This window comes from Xenopus laevis, chromosome 8L (assembly GCF_017654675.1).
Source record: "Xenopus laevis strain J_2021 chromosome 8L, Xenopus_laevis_v10.1, whole genome shotgun sequence".
NCBI lineage: Eukaryota > Metazoa > Chordata > Amphibia > Anura > Pipidae > Xenopus > Xenopus laevis.
In genome coordinates, this window is record NC_054385.1 from 86542782 (window position 1) to 86559555 (window position 16774).

The following is a 16774-nucleotide window of genomic DNA, read 5'->3' on the forward strand; positions in this document are numbered from 1 at the left end:
GTTGGATTTGCTTCTTGCCAAGCCCTCTCTAAGTAAGATGAGGCCATACCATCATCATTTGTGCCATGCCCTCACCCGGCGTATTTACTCACATACTGTATTTGCCAATAAGTTGGTAGTAGCAGCCAGTCAGGTCTTTGCTTTTATTATCCAGCTTGTAGTTGATTGTTACAAAAATATTTCTGCCTATATAGGCTATCCTTGTAAGGTATGAGGTTCATCATTTCAATTTTGTTGAAAATGCCCCGACTAGTACTTTCCATTGATGTATTATATACAGAAATACATCTGAAGCTTTATGTGCCCTTCAAAGAAGAAAATACATGTGTTAAGATTTATGTATTTATTTGTTTTCGGAATTGTATTTTCTGATGTGCAAAAAAAAAAACATTTTTACATTTCATATAGACAAGTAGTTTATTTAAAATGCAAAGATGTGTTGGCATAGTAATCTTTAAGTCTGAAAAAGGCCACACAGTACAACTTTGTGCATTAAATACTCCTGTGTGTACATAAGCTAAATCTTACTCCTGTTGAAATGGAATCATTGTGCCAGCTAAAAACAGTATCAACTTTCTTGCAGAGCTCAAGATTACCTGAACTTATTCATGAAAGTTATTTATCTATCATGCATAGATATATAAAAACAATGCACTTGAACTGCACTTTTGTGAGGTTATTGTTCCTACGTTGGCGTATTAAACATCGTATGTGGCCAAATGTTAAGGTCTTAAAAAGGATAATGTGATAATTCTCCTTCACTTTTTATGTTACAGCCAGAAATCACAGTGGACAATTTCCCAACATTCTTCATGCAAAAGAAGCCTTTACTGGTTTTATTTTCTGATTCTAATCCAACCCAGAGTGATGAAAAGCACATTTTGAACTTGGTGAGAGGAAAGTATCTGGATCAATATTTGACTTGCTGGCTAAACCTGTGAGTAACAGTCAGTGTAAGAAAACTGATTCCCACCTAACCTGAAATAGTACATGTGCCCATGCATGATTGAGTATTATAACAAGTTGTAATTAGGGTCTATTTTGATATATATTCTCCCACCATCACATAATAATCCATTAGGGGGTATTATTCATTGTATGCCCTGATTATCACCTCTTTGCAAGGTATTTATTTTTCTTTTCTTAATGAGTATTGAATTTGGCAGAGGAAAAACACCTAATACATGCTAAGATAGAGCAAACATATGGCCATACAGACACCTATTGTATTTGTGCCAACCAATCAATGAATCAGAGTATAGTATAATAATGGGCAGTCGTCTCCTGGCACTGATTGAGAGTTAAGCAAAATGGGAAAGTTGTTCTCACTACTCAATGAGGGTGTGATTACGCTGACTGAGCTTAGCAAACCAAGGGTGTTTCCCTGAATACCAATATAGTAATTAAACTACTGCCAGTAATTTCAAATGTGCTGGGTTTTTTATTTTCTGTTCTGTCACGGTAGATCATTCAGTAATTGCTTCTATGTTATTGAAGGTGATAATGGTGCCATGGTTTACATTACTTTTACGTAGTTCTTTGTACACTTTTCGTTTACAAGCCTTTGTATTTTTCCAGCATGCAAGACTACACATGTACATGGCATGGCATGCCAGGGTGGTGTGGTCAACTAAGTATATTGACAGACATGCACACACATACATTTTGTAAATAGACATTCAACTAGAAGGTAGTGCAAGGACTATACAATAAATTGGCATAGGTTAAAACCTTTTTGCTATCTTCAGCTGATATATTTCTCAGAGATCACTCCTAATGCATGTTATAAATCTTCTGCTGTTGGGCTTCATTTGATATTAATTAAGTACTGGTTACGTTTGGAATCGCATTGGTTAAGGTGGAACAGTGACTCGGTGGTTAGCACTGCTGCTTTCCAACTCTGGGCTCCTGGCTAAATTAACTGTTGTGTAAATGTGCTAGGAACATTAGATTGTAAGCTCCAGTAGGGCAGGGAACAGTGGTACTGTATAAATAAAGGAGAATAATCATAGCATTATAATTATAGCTAAGCAACGTTTCGAGCTTTTCCAGCCCTTTATCAAGCTTGATAAAGGGCTGGAAAAGCTCGAAACGTCGCTTAGCTTGAGGCACGAATAAAGTACCAATTTTTTCACCATAATCGGAGTGCTGCTGAAGTATTTTCTTATGCGTGAACTAGACCTGGGCAGACAGGATCACAGACGGCACCCGACGCTGCAAAGAGCGGTGAGAGTGTGTGTGTAGCACTACTTTGTGTTTTTTTGAATCATAGCATTTTGATTACTTTTCTGGTTTTACAGATGTTTTACAGGTGCGCAACTCTTAAAGGTGGTGCATAGTAAAAGAAAATTTATCAGTGTAGTGTAATTTAAAGTAGAAGGAAAGGCTAAAATTAAGTAAGCTTTATCAGAAAGGTCTATATAAATATACCAGTAAACCCTCAAAGTAATCCTGCTCTGATTCCTCTGTACATATGGGTTTCTCTATCAGACTTCCTGTTTTCAGCATAAACCTCCAGGGCTAGGGCTTGAGCATGCTCAGTTTGCTCCTCACCCCTCCCTCCTCCCCTTCCTGTTGTAATCTGAGCCCAGAGCTATGAGTGAGCTGGGAGAGACTCAGGCAGGACGTGATGACGTGAATATGGCAGCTGCTATCCTAAACAAACAGGGAGAACTTCTAGAGCTGTTTGCTCCAGTATGGTAAAGCATTCTACAGAATAAATAGTGTTATAGCTTGCACTATTGTGGCTAATCTATTGACAGTAAACTGCTTCGGTACCTTTCTTTCTCCTTTAATACAATGGAAGAATTGTTGGGGGGTATAATTCATTTCAGTTGACTTTACATTGGATACACAATAAACACAATAAATATGAGAAGCTTTCAACATCATCTATTGTGCATGAGATGTGGTATGTAAAATCAAGATTTTTCCAATTATAATAAATAAATCCAATAGCTTTCTTTAAAATACAAGAAATTGATTCAGTTCTCACAGTTTTCCTCAGAATGCTAGCATCATTTAACCTGCTACAAGTTTCAGTAAAATTTTGAATTTGTTGCTTATGTAAGTGCATGCTACGCTAAAACATTGGGATATAAACTTTCCTTACTTGTATATATCATGCAGGTTGCACCCACTACAGTGTGAGCTTTACAGTGGCAGGTTACACATGAATACTTATATGGTATTGAATGGAAATGCACTAGCAATGGAAAATGGGACTAACTGCCTGGTCAGTGGCAACTGCAAAGTGCAGCCCTGTCACATTTTAATAAGCACAATAAGTATGTTGGCACTTGGCCCAAGCATTTGAAGGCAGCTATGTGACAACTGTTCTATCTAGCCATTAATATATATGTAATCTATATTTATTTTTATATAATACTCATCTCTTTATAATGTTGCATCTCCTCAGTGACAGCAGCCCGTGAGCAGTTTAAAGCAAATTGTAGCCTAGCAGCAAAATAATTTATACTTTCAAATTGTTATAACAGTGTGATTTAATTATGTGACTCAGAGGCATGTGGATGCACTGATCAAAACATATAAAGGAAGAGGAAATTAGAATTCCTTTTATAAGCCTGTTAAAGATTATTTTAGGATACTTATTTACATAATTCATGCCTGGGAGAAATAATACTCCCAAAATATGTTTCCACTCATGCCTGGTGTTTGTGAAGAAAAACAATACTTGTGTATTCTTTTAAAAGGTTGTTGTCATATTCATTATAACGTTATTGGTTTAACAATTTTTCAGAACATAAACAGAAAAATCAGTTGCGCATTTAAAGGGGAATATGACCAAATAATGAACCAAGTGTCTTCTCATATTTTTAAAATAACTAAATTCACTCCCATACTTACATTATTTTATTGGGCAAATATAATCTGTTGCAGTAGCAGATATTAGAAGATTTATACTGTTGACATAAAAGTTCTGAAAGTTAATTAAAGTGGAACTGCCTCCAGTGTTAATAGTTTGCTGGCATATGATATATGGAGAAACCAGACACTGGGCCAGATTAAATGCCGTTAGAAACAGGTTTATTGCATAAAAATTCATGAATCAGATGCAATTTGAGATGCAATTCAGTTCAGAAAAACGTATCTCACCTTTAATCACCTGACAAAACTGAACTGAATTAGGAGAAAAAGTTTTTCTCTTTGAATTGAATCTCGTCCAAAAGTTGTCACATGATAAACCACAAGATAACTTTTTCTCAATCTTGCCCAATATTTGCTAATCTGATGCACATTGTTCTCATTTAAATAGATGTAGTTCTCTGTGTAACAGATGCACAAATCGTGTCTAGTCCATATGGTATAAGGAATGGTAAAACTGAACTGAATTAGGAGAAAAGTTTTTCTCTTTGAATCGAATCTCGTCCAAAAGTTTTCACATGATAAACCACAAGATCACAGAATTGAATCTTGCCCAATATTTGCTTATCTGATGCACATTGTTCTCATTTAAACAGATGTAGTTCTCTGTGTAACAGATGCACAAATCGTGTCTAGTCCATATGGTATAAGGAATGTAGCCTTAATCCTAAAATCTGCTTGCTAGGAGTTAAGGGATATCAAGTGACAAACAAATTTGAAAGAACATTTATGCTGGAGGCACATTTCCAAACCAAACGCTCAATAGAGAAGATCCCCTCTAAGCACAGATGCAAGATCCTACTAAAAATGCTGTACTCTGCATTAAAAGAAATCTGATATATGGCAAGATATGGTCATGGAGGATTAAAGTTTTCACTTGAGGAGTTAAGATAAATATTTGGTACAGTTTTGGTATTGTACCTTCTAGCTGAAAAACAGTGACAATGTTCGATGCATAAAGAGTCCTGTTTATAAAAGTGCATTTTATACTAGAAAATCATTCATAATTAGGAATGCAACGAGCCCTGCTCTTTAGGGTTCAGCTGAATCTAGGGTTACAGATTTAGCCAAATACCAAACCGAATCCATACCCTTTATCTGTGCAGTTAAAGCCAACATACAGGTGGAAAAACCTAATGCACATGTGAATCGCCCACAGATTTTTTACAGCTGTAAAGGGCTTGGATTTGATTCAGCCGAATACAATTCCTGATAAAGATTGATTTTGCCTGAATCCTGATCCAAATCCAGGATTCGGTGCATCCCTATCTATAATCGAAGTTTACCATGTAGTTTCACAATGTTTCATAGTTCAGATCAAGCATATTTCTCACAGTATCCTCCTTTTATATTTTTATAGGAAGAATACTCCAGTGGGCATTGGAATACTGAGGCGGTACTTTGGCGCAGTACCACGTTTACCACAGTTTGTACTTATTGATTTTGATGCCTCAGGTCAAGTCTTCCCATTTCCCTCAGATCACCATCTTACTGAAGTAAATATATTGTATTGGTTGGAGATGATTAAAGCAGGAGAGGAAATGCATGTCTGTAAGTACAAACACCAGCAAATAAAATTGCAACTTTGAGCTGAAAAAAAATCATGAAGATCTTTCCCTATCTTCCATCCACTTCCAATGACCCAGATCCAAAAGTGTTTCATGTAGGATTGAGAATTATCCCCAGCCCCTGTAAATGTGTCCCTGTTGAAAGGAAATTCTGTGCCTCAGTCTTACGGACTTGACTAAGATTGCTAGATAAATTATAATCGAGAGAGAGAAGAACAAGGCTAATAGATACAGCTAATAAAGTACATTACCTATGCCAGAGAGATTATTTGCTTAAACTAACAGGGTATTGAATACTTATGAAACACGTAATGGAAGCAGTGTAAGTAACAATGATCAAATAGATTAATAATAAATGAAGCCTAATGTTTTATTGGAACTTGTTTACTATGTGGAAACAGTCAGAAAACTGAGGCGACAATAACAGGGAAGTATTAAAATTAATGAAGTTTATGATGTCAGGCTTAAAGTGGCTTTTCTTTGTTACACAGGATAGCAATACATGATACTGGATCACTTTATATACTTACACCATACAAAGGCCAATAAAAGCTGCTGACATAGCCCCTGTGTAAGGCCCTCAGGACTGTCTGCCAGAACTATATCTGGCCAAAAGCTGGACAAATATCAGGCAGATTTTCAAGTTCCATGGGATGATTTGAGGCGTCCCTCTCCCTAATAATGTCAGTAGGCCCACAGAATGATTTGTTCATTGGCCCCCTGGCTTTATCATTGAAAAATTCTGGACTTTTTAAGAAATATCAAATCAAGTTAGTCTTCGGTACTCTCCACAACCTGTCACTCTTTATTCTCTCTTCATGCTGTGGTCTGGGTCAGATTTTCAGTGACAGGTAGGTCTTTTAGGGGGACTCTGTTTCTTAGCAGAATAACTCAAATAACAAATTCCAGCACAAACAAAAGGTAACAAAATAACAGACTCTGGCAAACACCCTTGCATGCAATGAAACACCCATCAGACCCGGTTATGTTTAAAGTGTGAACACCTGGGTTAAGGGGGCAACCCCCCAAAGGATGTATTAGACCTAACTGTCTCCACCTACTGCTTGAAGACAAAACGAAGAGAGATGGTTTGCTCAGAGGGGGAGAGTGAAGAGTAACTTGAATTTATAGAAATGAAAGTGATATAAAATGATGAGCTACATCAGTTGTTGTCCAATTGCATCTTTTGTTCATATTTTCAAAAGCTGAATAGCAGGGTGACTGTTGTGAATGATGAACTCTCTATCTCTGTAAAGTGCTGAGTAAATGTGCTAGTGATTTATAAATAATCCATTCCATAATAAATAAATGGCTTGGCTTAACAGTTGTATGTAATAATCAATGAATTTAGTGAACATAGTTGTCAAAACAGTTGTAGGCAGTCATTGCAGTCAGTGTATTGGTTGATCTGCATGATGGGAAGAATATATTCAGGATCCAAGTAATTTAACTACAAAGTTACTAAAAGAAGAGGTGGAATGAAACTTTTGCCTTCATTCTAGACAAGAGTCAGTTTAACGTGTTTTGGTATTACTGATATTTTTCATTGCATAAATCTTTTTTGTATTATTTGCTGTTTTTCCAGTTATTTTATTCCTATATATATATATATATATATATATATATATATATATATATATATATATATATATATATATATATATATATATATTTTATTCCTATATATATATATATATATATATATATATATTTTATTCCTATATATATATATATATATATATATATATATATATATATATATATATATATAGTACAGGCAATAGTACATATTCAGCACTATAGACATCTTAACATTTTATATCATATAACATTATTGAGTCAATCATGATAGGGTCAGAAAAGAGTAACAGTATCTCCCTGTGTGCTAACATACAAAGTCCCTTTGCCCATCCCATATTCACAAAATTCATATTTACATAAATGCATACAAGTCGTATTCCCTATTGAGACCTCTAGGATGCAGTGTCTGTAATGCATGTATCCAAAATTTCTCCCTTCTTTGGAGTAACAAGAGTCTGTTGCCCCCCCCACGTGGGGGGGCAACAGACTCTATCACCAAAAATCTCAGGCTCGCTGCAGTATGTTGTGCACATTGGAAGTGAAGTGGAACTGGTAATTTCACCATCTCTTTGCGTATAGTAGATTTATGTTGGCTGATCCTATCGCGGATCGGTTGTATGGTTTCACCAATATAAGCCAGCCCACATGGACACTTCAACATATACACGACATACTCCGAATCACAAGTGAAGTGACCCTGTATGTCAAACTTCCTTCCTGTATAAGGATGCGAAAAGGCATTGGTGCGTATCACACTAGAACACTGGGTGCATCTACCACACGGGTACATGCCATTCCTAAGTGGAGCCAAGAGTCTGAGGACTCACTTTCGCTGTGCCCAAATCTGACTTAACAAGCCTATCTCTCAGATTGCGTGGTCGTTTATACGACATAAGTGGAGGTTCCAAGAACTCAGAAATATCAGGATATGCCCTCCTTAACAACGGCCAGTGTCTATGTATTATACGATGTACCTTACGCACACAAGGATGGTAAGTGTGCACAAACGGAATACGCTTCCCTTCTCGCTTCACTTGTGTTTTCTCCTGAATAATTGCTCCGCGGTCCAACGTTTGGACCCGTGTCACCTCCTGACTCAACATCTCACTGGGGTACCCTCTCTCAACAAATTTAGAGGTCATATCTTCCAGTCTGGTGGTCAACTTCTCTTCCTCAGTTACTATCCTCCTGACCCGTAAAAATTGTGACCTGGGGAGAGAGGAGATATTAGCTCTTGGATGTGCACTCTCGTACCTCAACAGATTATTGCGGTCGGTGGATTTCACAAATAGATCAGTAAACAGATGTCCTCCTTTCCTGTATACCCTAGTGTCTAAAAACGTTATAGACTCCTCACTGTACTCCAATGTAAATTTAATAGATGAAACACAGTCATCCAAGTATGCCTTGAATGTCTGCAGGGATCCAACATCGCCCCTCCAAACCACCATTAAATCGTCAATATAGCGCCACCATTTGACGCAATGCTCCTTGAAGGGATCCTGTACATACACATGCTCGCTCTCAAATTGATTCATAAATATATTGGCGTAGGTGGGGGCGACGTTAGATCCCATAGCCGTCCCTTGTAACTGCAAAAAGAAGGTGTCCTGAAAAAGAAAATAATTCCTCTGTAAAACCAACGTCAGTAGTTCCATAAAAAAGTCAACCTGTTGTTTCTCATACTCAGATCCCTCCAGCACCTTATACACTGCTCTCAACCCCAAATCGTGGGGTATCGATGTGTACAAACTGCTCACATCAAACGCTGCCAATAGAATCCGATCCTCACCTAATTCCAATGTCTGGATGGCACGCAAAAAATGGGAGGTATCTCTGATATAGGACATACCCATTGGTACAAACGGGGCAAGAACTTTATCAAGGAATGTGGCTATAGGGGCAAAAATCGAATTTACTCCTGCAACTATAGGGCGCCCTGGTGGGAAATGTAGATTTTTATGGACTTTGGGCAGAGTATAGAACACTGGGATACAAGGAAAATCCTGTGTTAAATACTCCTTTAAGCCTTCATTAATCACTCCACCCTGTTCATACCGGTTCAGTATCTCACCTATTAGGTTCTTATATCCCTGTGTGGGGTCCCCCTCCAGAATGGCATACGTGGATGTATCGCTTAATTGGCCCAATATTTCCTGTATGTAATAATCGGTATCTAGGACCACCAATGCCCCTCCCTTGTCAGCTGGTTTATATACAACACTCTTATCACTCATCAACTCATTTAATGATATACGTTCCATTTTAGACATATTATTGTTAAACCTCATTGTTTTTAGGCTCTTCGGATCCTGCACCAATCGATCAATGTCCCAGGAAATCAGGCCAATTACTGTCTCAACAGGGTGTGATGAGGTTGGAGGTAAATACCTACTCTTTTTATGCAACCCAAATTGTTGTATGTTAAGCGAGTTAGTCACAACTGGTGTGGAACTTTTGTCCTTAAACTGCACCTTCAATCGTAGGAGTCTATAGAATCTCTGTAAATCAATGTCCAAAGAGAAAGTATCTAACTTTGAGGAGGGACAAAAAGAAAGACCCTTCTGTAACACACCCACTTCCGATTCAGACAGTACCTTTTTAGATATATTAATCACTAGCGACTCTGCTTCTTGTGCGCCGTCTTGCCGCCTGTCCGCGTCTGCTGTATGCTGGTTGCTGCCACTGCCCCGCCGTCCTCTCTTGCGGACCCTTCGCGCTCTCCGCTGCTTGATGGAGCACTGTCCACGTCTAAAAAAGACGACCCCCGACGTATCGGTGTTCCTTTGTTGCGATGATCCTCCCGAAGCGCTGCGTGACGAATCCTGCCGTCCAACCCCCTGTGTGTCACGTGGTCCGCGCGTCGGGCGTGCTTGTCCTCTCTGAGGACAAGTCTGGGGGGGCAACAGACTCTTGTTACTCCAAAGAAGGGAGAAATTTTGGATACATGCATTACAGACACTGCATCCTAGAGGTCTCAATAGGGAATACGACTTGTATGCATTTATGTAAATATGAATTTTGTGAATATGGGGTGGGCAAAGGGACTTTGTATGTTAGCACACAGGGAGATACTGTTACTCTTTTCTGACCCTATCATGATTGACTCAATAATGTTATATGATATAAAATGTTAAGATGTCTATAGTGCTGAATATGTACTATTGCCTGTACTAGCTAATTGTAGTTAGTACAGCGAGGGTTAAATCTTGTGAGACTTGAATTCACCTGTTGAGTGTGTTAATTAGTTACCTTTAAAAAGGAAATGATGACATAATGTTATGTGATGCTTGACAAAGAAGCGGGAGCTTCGAAACGTTGCAGCAATTTTTTGCACATAAAGGACTTTTTTACTTGCAATTGGAGTCTGGACTTCTTTGTTTGGATATATGTTTTGTCCATTATTTGGACTAAGTCGCGGACTGGGATACCGCTCAACATCAGTTTGTACGGATATATATATATATATATATATATATATATATATATATATATATATATATATATATATATATATATATATATATAATATACTGTATAGTTAAAGTTAAATCAGTCCCTGACCTTTTTTCCCCCTGTGAGCTACAGTACATCAGTTGTAAAAAGCATCCTAAGCATGCAAAAAGTTCCTGGGGGGTGCCAAATATGGGTTCTGATTGGCTATTGGTAGCCCATATGTGGATTGGGAGCCTACATGAGGTTCTGTTTAGCAGTACAGATGGGTTTTAGACAGCTAAAGCTTGCCTTTAAGTTAGGAATTAATAAGCACCTGCTTTGAGGCCACTGGGAGCAACACCCAAGGGTTGGTGAGCAACATGTTGCTAACAAGCCACTACATAGAGTTAAATAGATCATCTGGATTGGTAGACTTTAACCAGTGAGTAAAATTGTCTTGCTATTACTAATTTATTATATTGTGTGCATTGCATCTAATCTTTATGCTGCTCATTTGAGCTTTTCCCTCTTTCCCACATTTCATTTGTGTTTCTAATAGATGAAAACACTAGTTCATCTAGTCTAACCACTAAAAATTGTATTTTAACAGTATTTTCTGTCATTCTAGATAGTTTATCCAATGAAGACTGGAAACCACCACTTCCCGATTACAATTTCCTGGACATGATGGATGCAGAAGTCCCAGACTTTGCTGCACAGAAAATACGTATTCAAATGAAGCCCAGTAGAAGGCAAAAAGCAGAAGATTCCACAGAGGGAGCTGAAGCAGAAGAAACTGAAGTCGAGGAATATCCGCCAGGCTCAAGTTTACGTGGAACTGTGCCAAAGTTTATAGAACAGGGAAAAAAGTTCAGAAGTCACACAGAGTTATGATCTAAATGGCGTATGGATCACAAAATATATTGTGGAAAATTCCTAATCTGAGCAGTTTTCTTCTACTTTTACATCATAGACGCCATTATGGAAAAATGTTCAGTTTTCCACTTTTTTTATTGTTCAAGTCTTCATGATTTTTTTATTGGATGCTTTTCTGTTTTATTTCATGTTGAGTTTTTTTGTTTTGTGTTACTTATTTATAAAATCCTTTGAAAATATTCAGTTCTTTGCAAATGTACTCAAACCTTTGACCTATTCTTTCATTGTCCTGATTAACAAATACTTTGCTTTTTATCTAACCGATTTTATTTTAAAGACCCAACGTTGCTTTTTATTATATGACTGCTTATTTTTATTTGGGGAAAAATTGTCTTAAAAATAAATAATAAAAATCTTATACAGTTTGCAAAAGTATTTCATTCCCCAAACTTTTCTTTTACAATTGTTTTTATTAGCATTTTTGAATAAACAAAAAGAACAAAAAGCAGCAAAGCAATAGCTCAGCAAAACATTTGTCAGTTTCATAAAAAGAAGAGAATTATTACACAACAATTCATTTCTAACCAAACATCAAATAAAGACAATAACAAAATTCATCAATGAAAATAAAATAAGATAAAGTAAGATAAAACTGTGCTCTCTACCAACCAAAAAATTTACATTCCCCATTCTTTAAAGGAACAGTAGTAGCAAAATAATAAAATGCAATTTATATAAATGATCTGCTGTGCAGAAATTCAAGTTGAATTTGTTTTCTGTATAAACTTGCAAAGCCCTTTATATATTTCATTTTCAAAGCATAAATTGAGTAAGCTATATTAGGAACATGCTGTAGAACTTTTTGTGCAAGGACCAAATATTTCACAATTATAATTCAGCACACATATTATTTATTACATTATTTTATTGTTTAAGAACATTCTGTTGTGTTTTTGGTATCATCAATTATACTGTATTATTTTAATTAATTCTTAATTAATTTGGTCTTTCCTGCTGTTCTGTATAACAACCTAATTGAACAATTTATTGATCAGATGGACATCTGGAGGAAGCCATTTAGAGCTCATTGTCACATCGTTGTAGGGAAGAGGAATTTACTTCCACCAAGTAATAAGCCATTGTCTGTTGTACTTATGGTATCATGGCATGTCATATAATAATCTGTTCTCCTCATAGTATAGGACAGAACTGTGGCAAAGAGCCACTTGGAAATTGTTACAAGCGCAAACCTAGGAGTTTGTGAATAAATATACCAATGGCATTAAACAGTTTCTTTTTATGTATAAAGGTAATCTATAATATATTACTTCTATACTGATATAGTGCCCGTGTATATTATAAGCATAAATATGAAATTAAACCCCATGGAGTATGCAATCAAGAAAAACTTCATTAAGCATGTGTCCATATAACCACCTTTAAGTGGTGGTTTAAGTAGCAGCTAATCACTTTTCAATCTAAAGTTCATGAACTGCATATCCAAATGCATTCATCCATTATAAAAAAAACACACTCCCAACAGGAGTGTTCCATTTTAACAATGCATAGGGGGTTATTTATCAAAGGTCGATTTTTAGAGTTTATTTTATACCTCGGATGAACTCACAACTTGAATGGTTTCTAATTTAAGAAAAAGCTCGAATCAACAACCCAAAAACTGACTTGAGTTTTCAGTAAAGAAAAACCTCAAATCGCTCAAGTTTTCATGTGAAACCCTCCAAAAAAAATTCAAACATCATGAAGGCTGTTAACACCTTCAAATGGTTCAAGGGACCTCTGCCATTGACTTCTACATGAGCTCGACAGGTTTTAGATGGTGAATTTTCAGGGTCGCGGTATAATAAATCTCCAAAAATTCACGTTTTTAACCAGAAAAATCTTAAGTAACCTCGAAAATTCGAATTGTTTAGTGGAAAACACAACCCAAACCATAATAAATCTGCCCCATAGTGTTGCATGGCCAGCAGAAAGTTGGTATATTTCAACAACTCTCTTTTAAGCTCTACCAGTCATAAATGTGTTAGGAAAATAATTGGCAACTATTGCTTTCGGCACCAATATGCGTCACACAGGCAGTGGTGATGTCTGTGGTCCCCATGACTGAAGATTCTTATGACATACAGACAACAGCTGCTTTATTTAATATTTTTATATTTCATTCTCACCATGTTGCTATCTATGAATAAAAGAACTGTCAATACATTTTTTTAATGTTAGAAAACTTTCATCTTGTGACCTAAAAAGGCTGTTATGCCATTCCTTATCATTTCATCATTGTATTATAAAAGAGATCATTTACTAAAGAGTACACCCAAGTCTTGGAGTGGCTGTGGCTGCTATCCCTAGAATGAGTATTTGTGTAATAGGCCTTGCTATGGGTAGAACATTTGGCACAAGGTACAGAGTGGAGTGCTCAGTGGTACAAGGGAGTTGTTCATCTTTGAGTTATTTAGTATTATGGAGGAAGACCATTTGCAATTGGCTTCATTTTTTATTATTTGCGGTTTTTGAGTTATTTTACAAATCTGGTTGCTAGGGCACACATTAACCTAGCAATCATAAATTGATTTACATAAAAGACTGGAATATGAATAGGAGAGGACCTGAATAGAAAGATGAGTAAATAAAATAGCAATAACAATAAATGTGTAGCCTTAAGGTGGCCATACACGGGCCGATAAAAGCTGCCGACAGACCGTGTCGGCAGCTTATTGGCCCGTGTATGGGGGCCCCCGACGGGCTTCCCCGATCGAGATCTGGCCGAAAGTCGGCCAGATCTCGATCGGATGGGATTAAAAATCCCGTCGGATCGCGGCCGCATCTGTTCGTTGATGCGGTCCCGCGATCCGACCGCCCGTTTGGCGAACGCTAGGATCCGATCGTTGGGCCCTAGGGCCCACGATCGGATCAGCCCGATATTGCCCACCTCAAGGTGGGCATATCGGAGGGAGATCCGCTCGTTTGGCGACATCGCCAAACGAGCGGATCTATCCGTGTATGGCCACCTTTACAGAGCACTTGTAATTAAAAACTATTTATATATAATAAAGACCAATTGAAAAGTAAATTATACTTGGCCACTTTACAACATACTAAAAGTTAACTTAAAGCTGAACCATCCCTTTAACACCTTTCTTTGAGCAGGTTGTAGGTGCAGTGCTAAAGCTGTCCCTTTCACCTCCTGGCAATCTTTTTTTTTTTACTGGTTGAATAAATTAGGTGTGCAAGGGCATTCACATTTTCTGCCCACAGTGACCATTATATGTTGGGCACAACTTGGTTTTTATAAATATTTTGCATCATAAATGAGCCCCAAAGGGTCTGTCTTGCAATTCCTTATAACAATTGTTGTTTTTTTTGCAAGGGGAAATGCAGTTTCCAAAACTAAACTGTGAAATATATTCGGAATACTGTTTAGTGCTGATGCTCTGGACTTGCAACCATAATATTCAGTTTCACACAAAATCACACCTACAGTGTCTCACAATATAAACTTTCCAAAAAGCTGTTTGGCGACACTGAGGTGTACTCTTTGGTAAATAAAGTGCCTGATGAGTGGCTACGATCTCTTTTTTTGAAAATCTTTTGCAGTGCAATATTCTCCTTGATCTTTTTCTTGAAGTCCTCTTTCCCTCCATGTTCCTTGTGGTTTGCAGTTTTGTAGATAGCAGATTTTGGGATATCTCCACACCCTTTCGATTTTCTAATTGCATATCTACTTTTAAAATTTTTTAATATCAACAAATTAAAAATCAATGCAATTTAGTAATTTGTTTATAATTTATCTTTCCAGGTAAGACCTTTAATTTTTGAGGTGTTATTTTCACTTTTTTTTTTTTTTTTTTTACTCTCTTTGTTTGAAATCATAGGACAAGATCAAAACAGGTCTGTATACATGGCTCTGATATAGAAAGTTCTATAAATTCATAGGTTAATCTGTATAAATCTTTATAACTTGCTGATGCTGTATAATAAATGTTGATTGTGACGCCTCATTTTTGGTTTTGAGGCAAAGAGAACAACATTCTGTTCTGAGAAGACGTTAGTCTTTAACATACAACAGAGGTCTTTTTGGCTATGTTTAGCCCACTGATTAAAATGTAATGGGTATTTCAAAATCTGCCATCTGTTTTGTTTGCTCTCTAGTTAATTTTCTTTTTGTTTCAGTTTTTTTTAAAGCTTCCAGCTTATCTCACACTTCTCCCCAGTGTACCACTGGATAAGGGCCTCCTCTTGTGCAGTTTCTATGGGCTATAGCAGTGATCCCTAACAGTGGCTCTAGACAACATGCTTCTCACCAACCCTTTGGATTTGCTTTCAGGTAGGTGCTTATATTTGAATTCCAGGCACATTTTGGTTGCATAAAAACTTAAAGGGAAAAATGAAAAAAATATGACAATTACATAGCCAATATATCTAATAGGGGGATTTCTTTCCTAGTAAATGTATTAGAGCTTAATCAAATAACTGATTCCAGTACAAACAAAATAACTGCCTTTTGCACAAATTCTGCATGTAGAGAGACAGGATTACTGGTGACTCCAATAGAGTGAGCTCTAATACATCTTCTAGGCAAAAGGAGCCCCCTATAACAGTGTTTTTCAACCTTTTTTGAGCCAAGGCACATTTCTTTCATTGAAAAAATCCCGCGGCACACCACCAGCTGAAAATGTGAAAAAAAGCTTAAATTAACAATATAAGTGCTATTGTTAATGTAAGCTTTTTTTTAAACATTGATGCATGAGGCAGAAAGTTGTCAGTAAGAAAGTAGAAGGAAACATATATGAAAAGGCCAATTGAACTTTATTATATCATCTGCAGTCTTTTTACCTGATAAGATTTTCCAAAGCAGGGTAGCGCTGCCCTCTATTTAAGCTGGTTGGGGCAATAGTTCTCTCACAAACACAGAGATTAAATTATTTTGTTATTGTGTTTTTTGTAATAACACTCCCCCAAATATTTTATAATTGCTGCCAAGACCGTTGGGGTTTTATAAATAAACAATACTGATAATCAAATCTCAAATCTAACTAACTAGATCTGGTGCTTCAGCTAGCAACTGTGCAAAGGGAGAAGCAGGTCACTTATTATTATTTTGTTATTACAAAAAAACACAATAACAAAATAATTTAATCTCTGTGTTCGTGAGAGAATTCTCACATTCATCATTCAAGGCCAGGGTAAGCTTGCTATGCCGGGTACCCACGCTATTGCCCCTACCAGCTTAAATAGAGGGCAGCGCTACCCTGCTTTGGAAAATCTTATCAGGTAAAAGTTCAATTGGCCTTTTCATATATGTTTCCTTCTACTTTCTTACTGACAACCTTCTGCCTCATGCATTGCAGCCAGACAGCTAGAAATATGGTTCTCCTTATTACAGCATGGCTAAGCCGCAGGGTCTGCTTCCT

General features: G+C 37.1%; 1 protein-coding gene across 3 annotated transcripts in view; it reads left to right on the forward strand.

Annotated features, from left to right (window-relative positions):
- txndc16.L (thioredoxin domain containing 16 L homeolog) overlaps positions 1–11697 on the forward strand; it is a 53168-nt gene extending 41471 nt beyond the window's left edge. For 2 of the 3 annotated variants that reach the window (XM_041573050.1, XM_041573049.1), the window contains 3 exons: positions 777–937; positions 5246–5436; positions 11098–11697. In XM_041573050.1, coding sequence (XP_041428984.1) covers positions 777–937; positions 5246–5436; positions 11098–11363 — 618 coding nt within the window. In that variant the 3' untranslated portion in view covers positions 11364–11697. The remainder of the gene's footprint in view (positions 1–776; positions 938–5245; positions 5437–11097) is intronic. The other variant, XR_005963437.1, reaches the window with a different exon arrangement.
- Positions 11698–16774: the final 5077 nt, after the last annotated feature.